This window comes from Bufo gargarizans, chromosome 6 (assembly GCF_014858855.1).
Source record: "Bufo gargarizans isolate SCDJY-AF-19 chromosome 6, ASM1485885v1, whole genome shotgun sequence".
Taxonomy (NCBI): Eukaryota; Metazoa; Chordata; class Amphibia; order Anura; family Bufonidae; genus Bufo; species Bufo gargarizans.
The window spans coordinates 241,689,436-241,710,825 of record NC_058085.1 but is presented as its reverse complement, the minus strand read 5'-3'; the positions used below and the strand labels follow the sequence as shown (position 1 = coordinate 241,710,825).

Below are 21,390 nucleotides of genomic sequence, written 5' to 3'. Positions count from 1 at the left end.
TGACTGGCGTTGCATGCTGTTTAGTCTATGAATTACTAACACACCCAGATCCTTCTCAACCAATGACTCTACAGTTTACTTTACATTTATATATATTGAACCTCATTTGCGAAGTGGAGCCCCAAACAGTAAGTTTGTCCAAGTCAGTTTGTAACTTAACATCTTCCATAGACTGTACATTATTACAAAGTTTGGTGTCATCTGCAAAAATAGAAACAACACTATTAATCCCATCTTGTCATTAATGAATAAGTTAAATAATAGCTGACATAGCACCGAACCTTGGGGTACACCGCTTATAACTAGAAGCATTTAGAGTAGGAATAATTGACCACAACTCTTTGGATACGACCGTGAAGCCAATTTTTAATCCAATTCCAGAGAGTAAAGTTATCACATTATTTATGCTGCAAATGTTGGAAAATGTGCAACGTAAAATGTCAGTGGTGATATTGCTGGTTTTTTTTTCTATTCTTCCCCAGAAAGAGTTAATAAAAGTTAATAATTATATCTACCCCAAAATTGTGCCATTAAAAACGAATACTAGTTCTGTGGAATCAAGCCTCCATACAGCTACGTAGACAGAAGACAGAAAAATAAAAAAGTCATAGCACTTGGATAGCGATGATGAAAAAATGTAAAGAATTGCTTGGTCAGTAGACTACAAATTGCATACAGGGGAAAGGGGTTAAATATAGCCATTTCTACAGATGTATTCAATGTATGTTGCCCAGATCTGTTTTCAAGGATTAGTGTATAGAAAAAACCACTTTCAGCAGCATACCACATAGACAACCCTGGGCTTGAGTTTAGTGTTGTTCTTCTTCTTTTCCTTTTTTTTTTTTTTCTTTTTTTTTTTTTCTTTTTTTTTTAGGTGTACCAGAAGCCAAAATTAAGGAGAAATTGTCCTCACCAAGAAATGTTAACCTCACGGCCACTGACATTTATGTACCCACACAATATCCATCTACTGATATGAATTCAAAATCTTTCTTGTGTGATGGAGGAAATTCATCAGACACTGACTTTTATATAGAATGTCCAACTATTCATATTAAAGAGGAGTCGGATGAAGATGAAAATGACACAGACACTTATGCAGACAATATTCAGCTTTATCCGTTGACTCTTACTAAAGAGAAAACGACCTCTTGTGAAAAAGGAGATATCACTGATATTGACATTTGCACAGAACAAACCTACTATTCCTCTGCTGACCAAGGAGCAGACGCTGAGTTTCAGAATTATTACCCTGACAATGTTGATCTTCGTAAGAATGAAGCTGTTCAAGAAGAGCCACCATCTATTATTTGTTCTGAATGTGGAGAATGTTTTTCCACTGACTCAATGCTTGTTCTTCATCAAAGAGTTCACGGAGGGCGGAAGATACATTGTTGTCCAGAATGTGGAATGTGTTTTAGCAACAGCACGTACCTTAGCAGTCATCTTAAAAACCATACTATAGAAAAGCCATTTGCTTGCTCTGAGTGTGGGAAACGCTTTGCCAACAATGAAGAGTGTGTGAAGCATGAAAACGCTCACACCATCAGGAGACCTTATATCTGCAATGTATGTGGAAAGTATTTCTCCAACAACTCAAACCGCGTTAGACACCAGAAAATACATACAGACGAAAAGCCATTTTCTTGCAATGAGTGTGGAAAAAGTTTTCGACGTAAGACGCATCTCACTATACATAGTAGGGTTCATACAGGAGAGAAGCCATTTAATTGCTTGGAATGCGGGAAGTGTTTCAGCTGTAGTGCTCACCTTACCGCACATCGCCGTATTCATAGAAGAGAAGCTGTTTTCTTAGTTTGAAGAAACCAGGAATTTATTTGGTCGTCTACAGCAGGCAAAAAGAGATTAGATATCTTTGGATACAAGGCCTGTAAAAATCACAAAGGCTATGGCAATTCTGACAAGTGTTTTAGCCGTAAATGGCCTACATCCCACACATTAGGTATTTTACATACCGTATATTAAATAAGATTATTGTTTTAAAAGTATTGCCTACATGACTCAAACATACCAGGAATTTTACTCCCATCATGTATTTGGAGCAAGGTGTACTTAAATTGTGCTCAGGATTGCAAATCACATGTGACAAACACTGAACAGTGGTGCAGCGCAATGTTTTCTCCATGGTGTCATTTGTGGATGTTACATAATAGCTCAGAGCTCACTGCTTTGTGCCATAAGGCATATTTTACCAAAGCAGTCTTAAAATGTATTCAAAAATGCTGTTGTAACTGGTCTCATGAGTCTGTGAGTAGAATAGGTTTGGACACATTTAAAGCCTATGTACACTCATTACAGCTCAATCCTTATCTTATTGATAAGAATATGGCCTAAATAAGTGTTTATGACCTCTCAGTAGTTTAGAAATAAAGGCGATTAGATGACCAACAGAAAGTGAAAGTACCAGTCACACAGAAAAAAACAGTTAAACCTTTGTGACTGAACAGCTCAATATTTTTTATAAAGGCCAATTGAAAATATGATTTTTAGCAAAAAATAAGTTAATTGCAATAAAAAAAATTGACTCCAAAAGGTATACACAGCCTAGCCTTTAAAGGGAATTTGTCGACATATAGTGTAAGTAGTGCTGAGTCCGATGATGTAATTTGTATCTTCATACTCACTCCTATTCTGACGCTGTGCTCCAACAAACCAGGAGTAAAATGCATTGAGAGGACTCCTGAAATCACACACATAATGGAGAGGGCTCTTCTCAATGCATTTTACTCCTGGTTTGTGGGAGAACAGCGTCTGAATGCAAGTCGGTATGAAGATAGAAATGACATAATCTGACTCAGTACACTTACACTATACACCACTTACTCTAGTTTGGGGGGTGTTTCGGAGCTGACAGATTCCCTTTAAGTAGCAACATTACTTTCTTTGCATACCCACAAGAGCCCCCCTTATTGTGTGGGTGGTTTGTAGCTTGACTGTGACTCGCTTGTTACATGGTATAGTCCTAATCAGTTGTAGCTCCTAATAAATTGTCAGCATTGTTCTTCATTTGCAAAGGTTAAAGAGCATCTGTCAACAGGATCGACCCATTAACCCAGGCATACTGCTTGGTAGGGTTGACCCTGCTGAAATGTTACCTCAATTATGCAGATCCGTTGTGCCATCCAGAGTTAATTCACTTTTTAGTAATCAGGTCTTTGGTGCACCAAGGAGCATGCACTTTCCACTCAAAGCACCAGAGCTCCTCCACTGTGCACTGAAAGCCTCTTCAACCCTCTTGATTGACAGGGTCAGGCATCTTGTGTGAACCTGTAATTTCGTGCCTGTGATGTCGAATACACTATCTGCGTATGCACAGTACATCTGCTTCCCAAGTATCGCAAGTGACTATTGCACATGCCTCTTTTAATAGGGTTTATCCTGCTGACAAATGCTCTTTAAAGTGTAACTAACCTTTTATTTGTCTATTTTAAACTGTTGTAAATGGTCCATTCTAATATACTTTATTTACTGTTTTAGTGACCTAATAGGCATCCAAAGTTCAGGTGTCTATAGTGCTTTGGAATCTGTACACTAGTACACGGCTGACATGTCAGCAGTGTATGGGTGTACGGATTTCCCTGTGGGGCCGCAGTGAGTGATGTACAGGAAGGACAACACCTAATAAACAACCGAATTACAGGTGTCAATAGGGATTTGGAATCCGTACACTCAAGCACATGTCAGCAGTCTGCTGGTGTACCGATTGCACATGTGGTGCTTCTACTGGATAGGCATGAGAACTGACATTGAAACCTGGTGTCAGTAGTGTCCCACCTATGCTCTGGCTAGAGGGGAAAAACATGACCAGCGAGCCCCCTTTCATAAGATAGTGAGAAGGAGTCCTCTGGAAATCGTGGCCATCGACCGTGTCAAACTGGAACCCAGCACTGAGCGATGTACATGCAGGCAGGGGCACACATTGCTGCTCCTGCCTGTGCACACTCCGCTAAAGACTGGCATACCACATCACGTACATTTTAACACTAAAGTTTCACGTACAGTTTAACACTGGAGTCTTGGAGTTGCTTCCTACATCTTTGCACCATTTTTGGAGTTCTAAGCTCTAAAACTGGCATTATACAATAGTATATGATATCACCTGCGCTGCCGGAAGATGTGCCTAATTTATGACAATGCGCACACCTCGTCATAAATTAGGTGCACCCTCAGGCAGTCTGTGCAACTAAACTGAAATCTACGGTAGCTCAAAGCTGCCGTAGATTTCAGTCTTTTTCGGAAAAGTGTTGTGGCGATTTAGGCACAATGGCATTTAAAAAGTCACAAACACAAGGTTTGCAACTTCTTTTCCATAGCATCATCACAACGGCATACAAGGAGATTGACCCCTGACCTCTGTAGGGGCAGGAGCAGAGAAAGGTTAAAACCAGCCCCCCCACCCCACCACCAACACCAGTGTTTCCTGTCACTACAGAGGACAAGGCAGAGAAAGGTCTCCCTGGGAGATGAAGCTAGGAACTACAATGATTTCTTTATTACCTGACAAAATCGCTGGCATCCTACCATGGTGTCCCCCTGCCCTCCCGCAGTCCCAGTACTAACACTGGTGTTAGGAGTGTTATGGGAATACTCCCAGGACGACAGCTCCCTCCTGGCCTACGAGGCTTCAGCAGGGTTGCACGCCCGGCGCCTGTGGCGCATATGTGGTGACGTCACGTCCGGAGTGACGTAGGCCGAGGCCCCGACATTCAATGGATGCTGCAGAAGATGCTCCATTCAATGGATGCTCCAGAAGATGCTCCATTCAATGGATGCTCCAGCTAAGAAGTCTGAGGCCCCTCACCTGCCTCCAGGAAAAAAGTCACATCCGCAATCTACCTTAAAATCTGGAAGCGCTTCTGCTCCTGGAGTGGCGAAAAAATCTCCACATCTGCATAGACCCAACATTCAAAGAATCCTGTATTTACTGCAACAGGGTCTCGACCTAGGGCTTAGACCCTCTGTCCCCTCCTGGGATTTAAATACTGTCCTTTTGGGTCTCACTCTACCACCATTTGAACCCATTGCCTATTTGTCCAATAAAATTATTGTCCATAAAAATCGCCTTCCTAATTGCAATAACCTCGGCCCACAGATTAGGCGAGTTACAGGCTCTATACGTTAGGGAACCCTACCTTCGTGTCCTGGATGATAGAATCGTTCTCTGACTCGACCCAGGCTTTCCCCCTAAAGTTGTATCCATCTTTCATCGGAGCCAGGAAATTACCCTGCCTTCCTTTTGTCAACACGCCTCTAATAACAGAGTCTTCCTTCCACTCTCTGGACGTTAGACGGGCAGTTCTAGACTATATATCTGCTACCGAAAAGTTCTGTTAATCTGACAACTTGCTAGTACTCTTTGCAGGAAAGTACAAGGGCCAGAAGGTCTCCCTGTCTCCTATAGCGAGATGGATCAAGGAAACCATTTGCCTGTGTTACCAAATTCAAAATCTTTCATGTCCAGTCAACGTTAGGGCCCATTCCACTAGGGCCATGTCTTCCTCTCAGGCAGAGCGAGCTGGCGCCTCCCTGGAAGAAATATGTCGTGCTGCCACTTGGTCCAGCATCCATACATTTATAAAACACTACCGCCTGGATCTTTCCAGATCCTCTGATATATCCTTTGGACGGAAAGTCCTCCAGGCCGTAGCCCCCCTTAACTGATATATTTTGTATATCTCCTTGTATGCCGTCGTGATGATGCTATGGAAAAACCGAAATCAGATTTACCCGTAATTCAGTTTCCATAAGATCATCACAATGGCACGTTATTCCCTCCCTACATATATTTCTAAATTTGTAACTTTTGGAGGTTCTCCAGAAGTTTTTTCACCACCGGGTTACTCTGTGTGATTTTGGAAGCACTAGTGTTGGTGGTGGGAGGGGGGTATTTAACCTTTCTTTGTTCCTGCCCCTACAGAGGTCAGGGGTCAATTTCCTTGTATGCCATCGTGATGATCTCATGGAATTACCGGTAAGTCTAATTCCGTTATTTTTTACACCAGAAAACTGGAGTAGTGTAATGATAAATTATTATCCCCAAATACATTCTAAACCTTACGATCTTCAGAGCAGATCTCTTGCATTATCAAATATAGGTGCCTGGATTGATCTGCTCTCTTGATTCATCAGCCACTAGTGGCTTAGGTGAGCTAGCTATTTATTCAGTTAAGAGTTTTAATTTACCCCAATGCTATCCTCTGCTTGGTTTCAGTCCCAGAATTTTCTTTCAACATAATCTGCCACATGTGAAGCCACCATAGTCATAGTCCCTTTGTTGCTACTGTAAAATGCTGTGGATTTGCCTATGTTAATCTGCCATGGCAAATCTACAGTGTTTTAGTCCCATGTGGACAGGCCCTTAAAGGGGTTGTGCAGTGGCTTAATATTAACTCCCGGCCCCCAGTGGTCAGATGTTCACAGGGGTTTTGGGACTCTTGCCAGTGCTGCTTCCTCTTGAAAATCTACCTGAGTGTTGTCTCCTTTGTAGCAGTAGCTTAGTGTAATTACAACTACTCCATCCTATTCAAGTGAATAGGACAAGCAATTGTAACTACACTGCACCGCCACTGCAAAGGTGATGGTGTGCAGGTAATTTTGAAGAGGAAACAGTACTCACACAAGCGCCGCAGTTGATCAGCGAGGGATCTGATATTGTTGACCTTTCCTGAGGATAGGTCATTAATATTAAGCCACTGCACTAGTTCTTAACTGATGGATCCACTCTTGGTTTTGGCTTGCAAATATTGATGCAAAATACTGACAAAAATATGCAAGTTGGTTACGAATAGTCGGGCGGCACTGTGTGAAGGTATAGGTGCGCGGTTAGCGGACGTCACTCCAGATGCTTAAATGAAGGAAGAGACCGGCACTCCTTGGTACTGCAATTGTATCGGGTTTATTCGCCACTCATAGAAGAGGTGACGCTCGTTTCGACACATGCAAGTGCCTTTATCAAAGCAATGTGAGCTCACATTGCTTTGATAAAGGCACTTGCATGTGTCGAAACGCATGTGACCTCTTCTATGAGTGGCGAATAAACCTGATACAATTGCAGTACTAAGGAGTGCCGGTCTCTTCCTTCATATAAAAATATGCAAGTGTGAAGACTCCCAGTTGTTAGATACTGTGGAGGATAAGGACATGAAAAACAGATGTAACGCTCTCTTTTATCTACAGAATATGGTTCAGGGTTTTGTTCAGTTCCTTATGTTTCCTTGGCTGCAGCCCATTGATTTTTTATTTAATTGTGTAATACGTCAATTCCATTGTGGCGCTGTAGGAGACAAAAATTTGGTACAGAATGATGGGGACCCTCTAATAAAAAGGTGTTGTCCTAGACAACCTCTGCAAATAACTACTGACACCACTTACAGAAAGGATTCTTCACAATACTCCAGGTTTTCCATGTTGACCGCACTGTCAAGAACACACCAACATTCCCCACTTTGGCAATAATTTTTATAACTGAGGTTACACGCACTTAGTTTTCCTTCTTTGTTCATTTGTATTTACACCCAAATCAGGTGAACCGTGTGGGAATTACATCAGTTTGCATATGTGCCTCCCACTTGTTAAGGGACCAAAAGTAATGGGACAATTGGGACATCTCAGCTGTCCCATGGCCAGGTGTGTGTTATTCCCTCATTATCCCAATTACAAATCAGAGAAATGGAAACAACATTAGTCATGGCCAAAACAACAGTTTGGAACATTCTTAAAAGAAAAAGCAATGCATCTGTGAGCTCAGCAACACCAAAAGACCCATTGTGGTTGTGTATAGAGCCAAAAATGTTAGAATTGTGTCAATGTCCCAATATTTATGGACCCGACTGTACATGTTTTTATTTTTCAGGCTTGTGTCTCTGATGAAGACCTGACAATCTGCAACTAGTTGCTGACCATATACTAAGGCCACTTTCACTTTTTAGTGATTGGTCAATTAATTCCAGCAGTGATTGTGAGTCAAAACCAAGAATGGAGCCTCCAAAGAAGTAAGGTATAATGGAAAGATTTGACTCACAATCACCATCCTTCCTATAAGCCTCATTGCATGACCTTTAGAAGAAAATACTTTTACCCTGAGTTTCATACAAATTTGTCAAAGACAAAGGATTACCCGTATTTTTCACCATATAAGACGCACCTAGGTTTCTGGGGAGGAAAATAAGAAAAAAAATATTTTTAACCAAAAGGTGTGCTGTGTGTTTGGTGGGTTTGGAACTAATGGTGGTCTGTGGATGACGGACACTGTTATGGGGGGATCTGTGGATGACGGACACTGTTATGGGGGGGATCTGTGGATGACGGACACTGTTATGGGGGATCTGTGGATGACGGACACTGTTATGGGGGGATCTGTGGATGACGGACACTGTTATGGGGGGATCTGTGGATGACGGACACTGTTATGGCGGGGATCTGTGGATGACGGGCACGGTTATGGGGGGGGATCTGTGGATGACGGACACTGTTATGGGGGGATCTGTGGCTTGCACTGTTACAGGGGGATCTGTGGCTGGCACTGTTACAGGGGGGGGATCTGTGGACGGCACTGTTATATATGTGTCATCCACAGACCCTCCCAGCCCATAACTGTGCCATCCACAGATCCCCCGCCACTCCAGTATGCAAATAAAAGATGTCTTATTCAATTAATAGTTATTAAACATGCCCCCCAACTCCTAATAGTACCTTACATCCTAACCTCTTTAGTACAATGGAGGCAGGCAGGCCGGGCGGCCGGCGCGTCACTCACTGACGTCACTTGCCTGCACCGCCTGCTTCATTCATAAAGTAGGCCGCGCAGGCACGTGACATCAGGGAGTTACGCTGCCCCGGCCTGCCTGCCGGCATTCTACTGAAGAGGTTAGGATTTAAGGTAGTATTAGGAATAAAGGGGCATATTTAATAGCTATTAATTAAATAAGACATATTATATTAGTGTACCGGAGCGGCGTGGGGGGGGTGCTATAGTACAGTGACTGCCCCGCCGCTATTGCCGGCCCCCAGCTCCTCCTCCCAGTCCCTTCCCCGAGTCCCTGCTCGCTTTACATCGCAGCTTGCGATGTAAAAACTGACTGCATTCGCCGTATAAGACGCAGGGGCATTTTTCCCCCATCTTGGGCGGAGAAAAAGTGCGTCTTATACGGCGAAAAATACGGTATATATTAAAATTTTGGGGCATATTTTAATATTTTATTAACAATACTGGAGTGTTTATTGAAAGGCTGAAGTATTTGTGTTTTACAGGTTTTTAGTTATAATAATAATATTTATTTATATAGCGCCACCATATTCTGCTTTACAATTCAGAGGGTTCATGTACAAAACAAAATTCATCACAAAGTTACTGACTAATTTACAACTGAAACACTAGGAGTGAGGGCCCTGCTCACAAGAGCTTACAATCTATGAGGAAGTGGGAGTGACAAAAAAAAAGTAGTTGATTGTTATATTAAGCGCTATGCACTTCCTGTTCCGGCCCGGCGGTCATGTGATCGCCGGGACCGGAGAGTGCAGGAGCTGTGTGAGATCTTTCACAGACCTCGATCAGCCCTGCACTAAGGCTGTACAGCGCTGTATAGCCTCTTTGGGGGGTGTATTTCTCCTATAACTGGGGCTACTATGTCAGCCCCAGTTACAGGAGAAATCAACAGTGAAAAAAAAAAAGAAAAAGTCAAGTAAATGTCCCCCAGAGGTCTTGTATGACCTTATGGGGGCCGAAAAGTGTAGAATAAAAAAAATTAAAAATAGTGTTAAAAAAAAGTTTCACATGTAAAAAGAAATTCCCCAAGTAAGGAATTAAAAAAAAATATTTAAAAATAGAAAAAATAAAATAAAATAGACATATTTGGTAATGTCGCGTCCGTGACAGTCGGCGCTATAAATATATCACATAATCGACCCAGTCCGATAAACACCATAAAAAAATAAAAATAAAGCTATTTTTGTCACCTTACATCACAAAAAGTCCAACACCAAGTGATCAAAATGGCGTATGTCCCACAAAATGGTACCAATAAAACCGTCACCTCATCCCGCATAAAATGAGCCCCTACATAGGAAAATCTCTCAAAAAATTTAAAAAAACTATAGCTCTCAGAAAATGGATATATTAAAATATTATTTTATTTGTTTCAAAAATACTATTCTTGTGTAAAACTTAAATAAGAAAAAGTATACATATTGGGTATCGCCACGTCCGTAACAATCTGCTCTATAAAAATGTCACTTGACCGAAGCCCTCAGGTGAACGCTGTAAAATAAATAAAAACTGTGCTAAAACAACCAATTTTTTGGTCACCTTGCCCCAAAAAGTGTTATAATGAATGATCAAAAAATCATATGTACCCCAAAATAGTACCAATAAAACTGCCACCATATCCTCTAGTTTCCAAAATGGGATCACTTCTTGGGAGTTTCTACTGTAAGGGTGCATCAGGGGGGCTTCAAATGGGACATGGCATCTAAAAACCATGTGGAGTTCCTTTTCTTCTGCGCCCTGCTGTGTGCCCATACAGCAGTTTATGACCACATGTGGGGTGTTTCTGTAAACCGCAGAATCTGGGTAATAAATATTGAGTTTTGTTTGGCTGTTAACCATCGATGTGTTAAAGAAAAAATTGGATTAAAATGGAAAATCTGCCAAAAAAGTGAAATTTTTAAATTTGATCTTCATATTCCTTTAATTCTTGCAGAACGCCTAAAGGGTTAACAAAGTTTGTAAAATCGTTTTTTAACCACCTCTGGACCGCCTAACGCAGATCTGCGGTCCGGAGGTGGCAGCTCTGCGCAGAGTCACGCATATATGCGTCATCTCGCGAAAGCCGTGATTTCCTGTGAACGCGCGCACACAGGAACGGAAGGTAAGCGAGTGGATCTCCAGCCTGCCAGCGGCGATCGCTCACTGGCAGGCTGGAAATGTGATTTTTTTAACCCCTAACAGGTATATTAGACGCTGTTTTGATAACAGCGTCTAATATACCTGCTACCTGGACCTCTGGTGGTCCCTTTTGTTTGGATCGACCACCAGAGGACACAGGCAGCTCAGTAAAGTAGCACCAAACACCACTACACTACACCCCCCCCCCCCCCGTCACTTATTAACCCTTTATGAACCACTGATCACCCCATATTGACTCCCTGATCACCCCCCTGTCATTGATCACCCCCCTGTAAGGCTCCATTCAGAGGTCCGTATGATTTTTACGGATCCACGGATACATGGATCGGATCCGCAAAACGCATACGGACGTCTGAATGGAGCCTTACAGGGGGGCGATCAATGACAAGGGGGTGATCACGCATATAGACTTCCTGATCACTTCCCTGTCATTGATCACCCCCCTGTCATTGATCACCCCCCTGTAAGGCTCCATTCAGACGTCCGTGTGATTTTTACGGATCCACTGATACATGGATCGGATCCGCAAAACACATGCGGACGTCTGAATGGAGCCTTACAGGGGGGTGATCAATGACAGAGGGGTGATCACCCATATAGACTCCCTGATCACCTCCGTCATTGATCACCCCCCTGCTCCATTCAGACGTCCGTATGATTTTTACGGATCCACTGATACATGGATCGGATCCGCAAAACACATGCGGACGTCTGAATGCAGCCTTACAGGGGGGTGATCAATGACAAGGGGGTGATCACGCATATAGACTTCCTGATCACTTCCCTGTCATTGATCACCACCCTGTCATTGATCACCCCTCTGTAAGGCTCCATTCAGACGTCCATATGATTTTAACGGATCCACTGATACATGGATCGGATCCGCAAAACACATGCAGGCGTCTGAATGGAGCCTTACAGGGGGGTGATCACCCATATAGACTCCCTGATCACCTCCGTCATTGATCACCCCCCTGTAAGGCTCCATTCAGACGTCCGTATGCGTTTTGCGGATCCGATCCATGTATCCGTGGATCCGTAAAAAATCATACGGACGTCTGAATGGAGCCTTACAGGGGGGTGATCACCCATATAGACTCCCTGATCAGCCCCCTGTAAGGCTCCATTCAAAGGTCCGTATGTGTTTTGCGGATCCATGGATCGGATCCGCAAAACACATACGGACGTCTGAATGGAGCCTTACAGGGGGGTGATCAATGACAGGGGGGTGATCACCCCATATAGACTCCTTGATCACCCCCCTGTAAGGCTCCATTCAAAGGTCCGTATGTGTTTTGAGGATCCATGGATCGGATCCGCAAAACACATACGGACGTCTGAATGGAGCCTTACAGGGGGGTGATCAATGAAAGGGGGTGATCAGGAAGTCTATAAGGGGTGATCACCCCCCTGTAAGGCTCCATTCAGACGTCCGTATGTGTTTTGCGGATTCGATCCGTGGATCCATAAAACACATACGGACATCTGAATGGAGCCTGACAGGGGGGTGATCAGGGAGTCTATATGGGGTGATCAGGTGTTAATAAGGGGTCTGTAAAAAATCATACGGACGTCTGAATGGAGCCTGACAGGGGGGTGTAGTGTGGTGCTTGGTGCTACTTTACTGAGCTGCCTGTGTCCTCTGGTGGTCGATGCAAGCAAAAGGGACCACCAGAGGACCAGGTAGCAGGTATATTAGATGCTGTTATCAAAACAGCGTCTAATATACCTGTTATGGGTTAAAAAATCGCATCTACAGCCTGCCAGCGAACAATCGCCGCTGGCGGGCTGTAGATCGGCTCGCTTAACGGCCGATCCTGTGTGCGCACGTTCACAGGAAATCTCGCCTCTCGTGAGAGGACGCGCCGGCGCGTCCAGGAGGAATAACAGGGCCACCGCCAGGACGCGATCCTGCGTACGGCGGTCCTGGGGTGGTTAAACATCGCTCCTGTGCCCTACTGTAGTTTTTGTGCTCAGTATGTACATACTGAGCATTGGAACAGGGAGTAGGTGACGCCAGGGTTTCTCAATGGGCGTCTCCTTCTCCCTGGCTGTGCCGCGATCCAATCACATCGGAGAGCGTCACAGACCGTCTCCGATGTGATTGGTTGCGGCACAGCCAGGGAGAAGGAGACACCCATTGAGAAACCCTGGCGTCTCCTCCACCCTGTTCCAATGCTCAGTATGTACATACTGAGTGCGAAATTTTCAGGAGGGCGCAGTGGGGCATAGAAGCGATGTTTAAAAAAAATAATAACACGGGTGGCAGCATCAGCCCCCCTGCACCCCGAAAGTACAGGTATTTAGCTCCTATAAATAAAACAGATGAAAGGTCCTCTTTAAGCAAGAGTAGACGAGACGTTCCAGGAGTTTACAGATGAAGGGGAGTTTAGAAACAGGTCGATAGTTAACAGCACAGGTCGGGTCAAGTGATGTTTTTTTTTGTTTGTTTTCTTTTAGTAGTGGGGTTATAACAGAATGTTTGAAAGAGGACCGAAATATACCAGAAGAGAGAGAGGTGTTAAATATTGTAGTAAGGTGAGTAGTGACAGCCAGGGAGAGGGATTGAATGAGGTGTGAGGGAAGAGGATCCCTGCTGCAGGTCATGGGTAGAGAAGAAGAGAGAAGCCTGGAAAATTCTTAATCTGTTATAGGGTTAAAACAGGAGAGAGAGCATGTGGAAGTGTGGGAAGGAGGATTGAAATTGGTTGGGCAATGTGAGATTATTTCCTGCCAGAGGTTACCAATATTGTCTCTGAAGTAAGTGGTCATGTCATCAATGCAGAGATCAGTGATGGTTTCATGAACTTTAGGGCTTAGAAGGGAATAAAAAATTTCACAAAGTCGTTTTGGGTTAATTGAGAGTGAGGATATGAGAGAGGTAAAGTACTTCTGTTTGGCAAAGTTTAGGGCCGTATTGTATGTTTCAACCATAAGTTTATGATGATGGAAGTCTGCTGATATAAGCGTTCTGCATGTCTGGAGCACCGCTGGAGACAACATGTTTCAGGTGTGTGCCAGGGTTGACATGTTCTGTGTTGGAGGGTTGTTTTTATATTGGAGCAGCTTCATCCAAGGTGGTATTGAGGGTATGGTTGTAATGATTGGCAGCACGTTCTGGACAGGAGAGGGAAGAGATTGAGGCAAGAGCTAACTGTAGGGTGTCAATGAGTTGCTGACAGTTAATGATGTGTAGGTTTCAAGTGTGCTAAGTAGAAAGGTCGTGAGGAGAGTGAGGTCTTTATACCAAAGGGAAGAAGATTGTGGTCAGAAAGTGGGAAGGGTGAGTTAATAGAGTTTGAGACTGAGTAATGACAGAAGAAGCAGCAAGTGTATTGCCCTCTTTGTACGTAGCAGAGGAATGAAGTTGTGATAGGCCAAGAAAGGAGGTTATAGAAAGAAAGTGAGAGACTGATGGGGAAATAGGATCATCAATGGGGATATTAAAATCACCCATAATAAAAGTTGGTGATTCAGAAGATAGGAAGTGAGGAACCCAAGCGACAAAGTGATCCAGGAATTGGAGGATGAGCCTGGGGAACGATAGACAACAACAACTCGTAGGGGGAATAGGTGGAAGAGTCTAATGGTATGGATCTCAAAAGAGGGGAATGTGAAATTGTTTTAAAATGTTTTTAAGGATTTCAAATAAAAGATCTGGTTCCTTATATATGACCTGGTTTCAAAGTAACCTGTCAGTGTATGTATGTGTATATACATATAATTTATTTATTTTACGCATTTATATAGCTCTACTATATTCCGCAGCACTTTACAGACATTAGCATCACTTTGTCCTCAATAAGGCTCACAAACTAAGTTCCCTCTCAGTATGTCTTTGGAGTGTGGGAGTTAACAGGAGTACCCAGAGAAAACCCACGCAAGCATGGTGTATATATACAGTATGTATACATGTATATAGTTTGTGTGTTAACCCTGCTACATCCGTACTTTATAAACCCACCAAGTCAGCTCACAACACATGACTTCCTTCATGTGTTATGGGCTGGCAATTTATATATAGTAGGAAAAAGGCATCACTCCAAAGAAATAAAATAAAAAAACCCTCTTTATTCACCTCAGTGGCAATGGCGACGTTTCGGCTCTGCACTAGAGCCTTTCTCGAATATTGGAGGGTTTGAGAAAGGCTTTAGTGCAGAGCCGAAACGTCGCCATTGCCACTGAGGTGAATAAAGATTTATTTTTTATTTTCTTTGGAGTGCTGCCTTTTTCCTATTTATTATTATGGGATTGGCTTTTCCCAGCGGGCCATGCACCCACATTTGGTTTTAGGCTGTGCTGCCTTTTTCAATAATATATATATATATATATATATACAGTATATATATATATACAGTGGATATAAAAAGTCTACACACCCCTATTAAAATGTCAGGTTTCTGTGATGTAAAAAAAAAGAGACAAAGATAAATAATTTCAGAACTTTTTCCACCTTTAATGTGACCTATAAACTGTACCACTCAATTGAAAAACATTTATTTATAACCGGGGATGTAGCTGTGTTCAGAATTAAACAATCACATTAAAAATCATGTTAAATAGGAGTCAGCATACACCTGCCATCATTTAAAGTGCCCCTGATTAACCCCATATAAAGTTCAGCTGCTCTAGTTTGTCTTTCCTGAAATTTTCTTAGACGCATCCCACAGCAAAAGCCATGGTCCACAGAGAGCTTCCAAAGCATCAGAGGGATCTCATTGTTAAAAGGTGTCAGTCAGGAGAAGGGTACAAAAGAATTTCCAAGGCATTAGATATAACATGGAACACGGTGAAGACAGTCATCATCAAGTGGAGAAAATATGGCACAACAGTGACATTACCAAGAACTGGACGTCCCTCCAAAATTGATGAAAATACGAGAAGAAAACTGCTCTGGGAGGCTACCAAGAGGCCTACAGCAACATTAACTCCTTAAGGACCGGGCTTATTTTCACCTTAAGGACCAGGCCATTTTTTTGCAAATCTGACCAGTGTCACTTTATGTGGTGATAACTTTAAAACACTTTGACTTATCCAGGCCATTCTGAGACAGTTTTTTCATCACATATTGTACTTCATGACACTGGTAAAATGGAGTAAAAAAAATATACAAAATTTGCCAAAAATTGGGAAAAATTAGCATATTTCCAAGTTTCAATTTCTCTACTTCTATTAGACATAGTAATACCTACAAAAATAGTTATTACTTTACATTCCCCATATGTCTACTTCATGTTTGGGTCATTTTGGGAATGACATTTAATTTTTGGGGGACGTTACAAGAAATTTTCTAAAACCCACTTTTCAAGGACCAGTTCAGGTCTGAAGTCACTTTGTGAGGCTTACATAATAGAAACCACCCAAAAATGACCCCATTCTAGAAACTACACCCCTCAAGGAATTTTCTAACTGATTTTACAAACTTTGTTAACCTGTTTAGGCGTTGCACAAGAATTAATGGAAAATAGAGATACAATTTCAAAATTTCAGATTTTTTTGGCAGATTTTCCATTTTAATAATATTTTTCCAGTTACAAAGCAAGGGTTAACAGCCAAACCAAACTCAATATTTATGGCTTTGAAAACGCCCCATATGTGGTCGTAAGCCGCTGTACGGGCACATGGCAGGGTGCAGAAGGAAAGGAATGCCATACGGTTTTTGGAAGGCAGATTTTGCTGGACTGTTTTTTTGACACCGTGTCCCATTTGAAGCTCCCCTGATGCACCCCCTAGAGTAGAAACTCCAAAAAAGTGATCCCATTTTAGAAACTACAGGATAAGGTGGCAGTTTTGTTGGTACTATTTTAGGGTACATATGATTTTTGGTTGCTCTATATTACACTTTTTGTGAGGCAAGGTAACAAGAAATAGCTGTTTTGGCACCGTTTTAATTTTTTCTTATTTACAGCATTCATCTGACAGGTTAGATCATGTGGTATTTTTATAGACCAGGTTGTCACGGATGCAGCGATACCTAATATGTATACAGTTTTTCTTTTAATGTAAGTTTTACACAATGATTTCTTTTTTGAAGCAAAAAAAAACATGTTTTAGTGTTTCCATAGTCTGAGCCATAATTCTTTCAGTTTTTGGGCGATTATCTTGGGTAGGGTATGATTTTTGCGTGATGAGATGACGGTTTGATTAGCACTAATTTGGGGTGCGTGTGACTTTTTGATCGCTTGCTATTACACTTTTTGTGATGTAAGGTGACAAAAAATGGCTTTTTTTACATCGTTTTTATTTTTTTTCAGTATTCACCTGAGGGGTTAGGTCATGTGATATTTTTTATAGAGCAAGTTATTACGGACGCTGCGATACCTAATATGTATACTCTTTTTATTTATTTATGTGAGTTTTACACAATGATTTCTTTTTTTAAGCAAACAAAAATCATGTTTTAGTGTCTCCATATTCTGAGAGCCATAGTTTTTTCAGTTTTTGGGCGATTATCTTAGGTGGGGTCTAATTTTTTGCGGGATGAGATGACTGTTTGATTGGCCCTATTTTCTGGTGCATATGACTTTTTGATTGCTTGCTATTACACTTTTTTATTTAGCACAGTTTTTAGTTTTAATTTTTTACGATGTTCATCTGAGGGGTTAGGTTATGTGATATTTTAATAGAGCCGGTCGATACGAACGCGGCGATACCTAATATGTATACTTTTTTTCTTATTTATGTAAGTTTTACACAATAACATATTTTTAAAACAAAAAAAAATTGTTTTAGTATATCCATATTCTGAGCCATATTTTTTTTATTTTTTGGGCGATTTTCTCAGGTAGGGGCCCATTTTTTGCGGGATTGGTGGGCAAACGCCTTTTTGATCACTTGCTGTTGTACTTTTTGTGTTGTAAGGTGACAAAGAAATTGTTTTTTTTAGCACAAAACCCCACCTTTGACCTCATGCTGGGTATAATTACCAGATGTTGATTCAGTTACATATTTATTCCCAGAGAATTCTTGTACAGTCAGTCAGAATTGAGAAAGCTCGTTTGAAGAACGAGTGAAATGTTTTCAAGAAATCTACAGTAAGTCTAGTTGCCTTGATTTATTCTTTACAGATATACCATGACCTGGATAAATGAGAACCTTCACAGATTTATTTAGCACAGTTTTTATTTTTTACGGTGTTTATCTTGAGGAGTTAGGTCATGTGATATGTTTATAGAGCTGGTCGATACGGACGCGGCGATACCTAATATGTATACTTTTTTTCCCCCTCTTGTTTAACAATTTTTTTTAACTTTATTTGGGGAAAATTACATTTTTGTTTATTTTTACTTGAAACTTTTAATTTTTGGGGGGGAAAACTTTTTTTTTCCACTTTATTTTTTGTCCCACTTTGGGACTTCAACTTTTTGGGGTCTAATACTTTACAATGCATTCCAATACTTCTTTATTGGAATGCATTGGCTGTATGAGTAATACAGTGTGTATTACTCATACAGCTTCCGGCCTGTGAGATCCAGGGGGCTGGATCTCACAGGCTCATCACCGGAAGGCAGCGCCAATGCCTAAGGAAGGCATTGCGCTGCCTTCCATGCCATCGGGTCCCCCCCTACAGCCGCATGGGGAGACCCGATTGCACCACCAACCGCTGCTGCATGTAAAAGTCGCAAACCGCAGGTCTGAATTGACCTGCGGTTTGCGGCGATCGCCAACACGGGGGGGGGGGGGGGTCACTTAGCCGAGATGCCTGCTCATTTAGCCGAGATGCCTGCTCAATGATTTGACCAGGCACCTTGTTCCGTTCACTGCCCGCCGGTGTCATGTGTCCGGAAGAGGTTAAAGGAACTTCAGAAATATCTGGCAAGTACTGGCTGTTTGGCACATGTGACAACAATCTACTGTATTCTTCATATGTCTGGGCTATGGGGTACAGTGGTACGATGAAAGCCTTTTCTTACGAAGAAAAACATCCAAGCAAGGATGACATCTATTGACATCTATTGTCTGCCACTTATAATGCTGTCTTGACACCTTTTTCTGGGAAGTCTTTATCACCTACTGACTCCAATTAGGATAATGGAATCAACACCTTTGACCCAATGCTGGGTCTAATTACCAGATGTGGATTCAGTTACATATTTATTCCCAGAATTTTTTGTACAATCACTCGGAATTGAGAAAGCTCGTTGGAAGAACGAGTGAAACGTTTTCAAGAAATCTACAGTATGTCCAGTTGCCTTGATTTATTCTTTACAGATATATCCAAGCAAGGCTATGTTTTGCAAAAACACATGTGAAGTCTCCCAAAAGCATGTGGGAAAAGGTGTTATGGTCTGATGAAACCAAGGTTGAACTTTTTGGCCATAATTCCAAAAGATATGTTTGGCGCAAAAACAAAACTTCACATCACCAAAAGAACACCATACCCACACTGAAGCATGGTGATGGCATCATCATGCTTTGGGGCTGTTTTTCTTCAGCTGGAACTGGGCCTTAGTTAACCTAGAGGGAATTATGAAAAGTTCCAAATACCAGTCAATATTGGCACAAAACCCTCAGGCTTCTGCTAGAAAGCTGAACATGAAGAGGAACTTCATCTTTCAGCATGACAACGACCCAAAGCATACAGCCAAATCAACAAAGGAATGATTTCACCAGAAGAAGATTCAAGTTTTGGACTGGCCCAGCCAGAGCCCAGACCTGAATCCAATTAAAAATCTGTGGCGTGATCTGAAGAGGGCTGTGCACAGGAGATTCCCTTGCAATCTGACAGATTTGGAGTGTTTTTGCAAAGAAGAGTGGGCAAATCTTACCAAGTCAAAATGTGCCATGCTGATAGACTGATACACAAAAAGACTGAGCGCTGTAATACAATCAAAGGGTGCTTCAACAAAGTATTAAAGGGTGAGCACACTTATGTAACCATGTTATTTTAATTTGATATTTTTCTTCTCTCTACCTAAAAGATTTCAGTTTGTTTTTCAATTGCGTTGTACAGTTTATAGGTCATATTAAAGGTGGAAAAGTTCTGAAATGATTTATCTTTGTCTAATTTTTTTGCATCACAGAAACCTGACATTTTAGGGGTGTGTAGACTTTTTATATCCACTGTACATATATATGGTCAAGTCACATTATTATGACTACTTTCTAAATTGCCAGCCCATAACACATGAAGGAAGTCACGTGTTGTGAGCTGACTTGGTGGGTATATAAAGTACGGATGTAGCAGGGTTAACACAAACTGAAATTTCTTAACGCATTGCGTTAGCTTGAATCAAAAGCCATTGAAAAGCAATTGAAGGTGTTAACTCTACTGTGGGGATCCGCTCTGGTAGGCAGTGGTAGCGAGTGCAGTATAGAGGCAACACAGAATGGTCTTGGTGTAAAACACGATGCTTTGTTTATTCACACGGTGCATATTTGTGAAAGACGGTGCAGTTCATAGGGAGGGTGGTCACACACAACAGCAAAATAATAGTTCAAACACAGCAAGTCCCTGCTGCAGGCTACTTGAGGCCTGTTTCAGTCACATAAAGCAAAGTCTATTTAAAGCCAGGAGTAATGTCACCTTTTTCTCCTTGGTGAAGTAAGTCCATGGGTCTTGCTTCTAGCCACAGGACATGGATCCCTCCTGGTTTCAGCTGCAGGATCCTGCACAGACCTCAGCACACAGCCCAGCTCACCTCCACTTCTCACTCTCACAGCCAGAGAACACAGAAGCTTCACATTGCACACCACACCCTTGTTGCTGGTCAGGTTTTAACCCTTCCCTGCAAAACCTGGTCTGGACCGTGGGGAGACAGGCACCCGCCCGCATATCTGCCTGCTCCCAATAAGAGCCGGCCCGGATCCGCTGTGTTAACAGCATAACCGCTGCAAAATGCACTTTTCTGGCTCTTACTCCACCGGGGCCAGGACCCCCGGTGGCATGTACCTCCCGTCTACTACCACCCCAGGTACTCTCCTACATATCCCCCCCCCCTTTGTTCAACCCTGAAGGGTTGCACACCCTGTTCAATCCTGAGGGGTTGGACACATGTACAACAGTGTACCCGGGACAGGGCATCGGCATTTCCCTGTAAGCGGCCTGCCCTGTGTTCGACACTGAACTTAAAATTCTGGAGGGACAAGAACTAAACACGATGATGTCGTCCAGATATGCCGAAGCATATGGACGATGGGGCCGTAGGATGACGTCCATCAATCGCTGGAAGGTGGCTGGAGCGCCATGTAGGCCAAAGGGCAAAACTTGGTACTGAAATAACCCCTCGGGGGTGACAAAGGCAGTCTTCTCCTTTGCCGCCTCCGTGAGAGGCACCTGCCAATATCCTTTTGTGAGGTCGAGGACCGAGAAATAGCGAGCTTTCCCTAGCCGTTCTATGAGCTCATCTACCCGGGGCATGGGGTAGGCATCGAATTTCGACACTTCGTTGAGCTTCCTAAAGTCATTGCAGAAGCGCCAGAAGCGCAGAGTACCGTCAGGTTTTGGGATGAGGACTATGGGGCTG

At 42.6% G+C, this 21,390-nt stretch overlaps 1 protein-coding gene across 2 annotated transcripts in view; it reads left to right on the top strand.

Moving 5' to 3' along the window:
* LOC122941369 (oocyte zinc finger protein XlCOF7.1-like) overlaps positions 1–2,229 on the top strand; it is a 33,048-nt gene extending 30,819 nt beyond the window's left edge. For both annotated transcript variants that reach the window (XM_044298573.1, XM_044298574.1), the window contains exon 5: positions 875–2,229. In XM_044298573.1, the coding sequence (XP_044154508.1) occupies positions 875–1,821 (947 nt within the window). In that variant the 3' untranslated portion in view covers positions 1,822–2,229. The remainder of the gene's footprint in view (positions 1–874) is intronic.
* Positions 2,230–21,390: the final 19,161 nt, after the last annotated feature.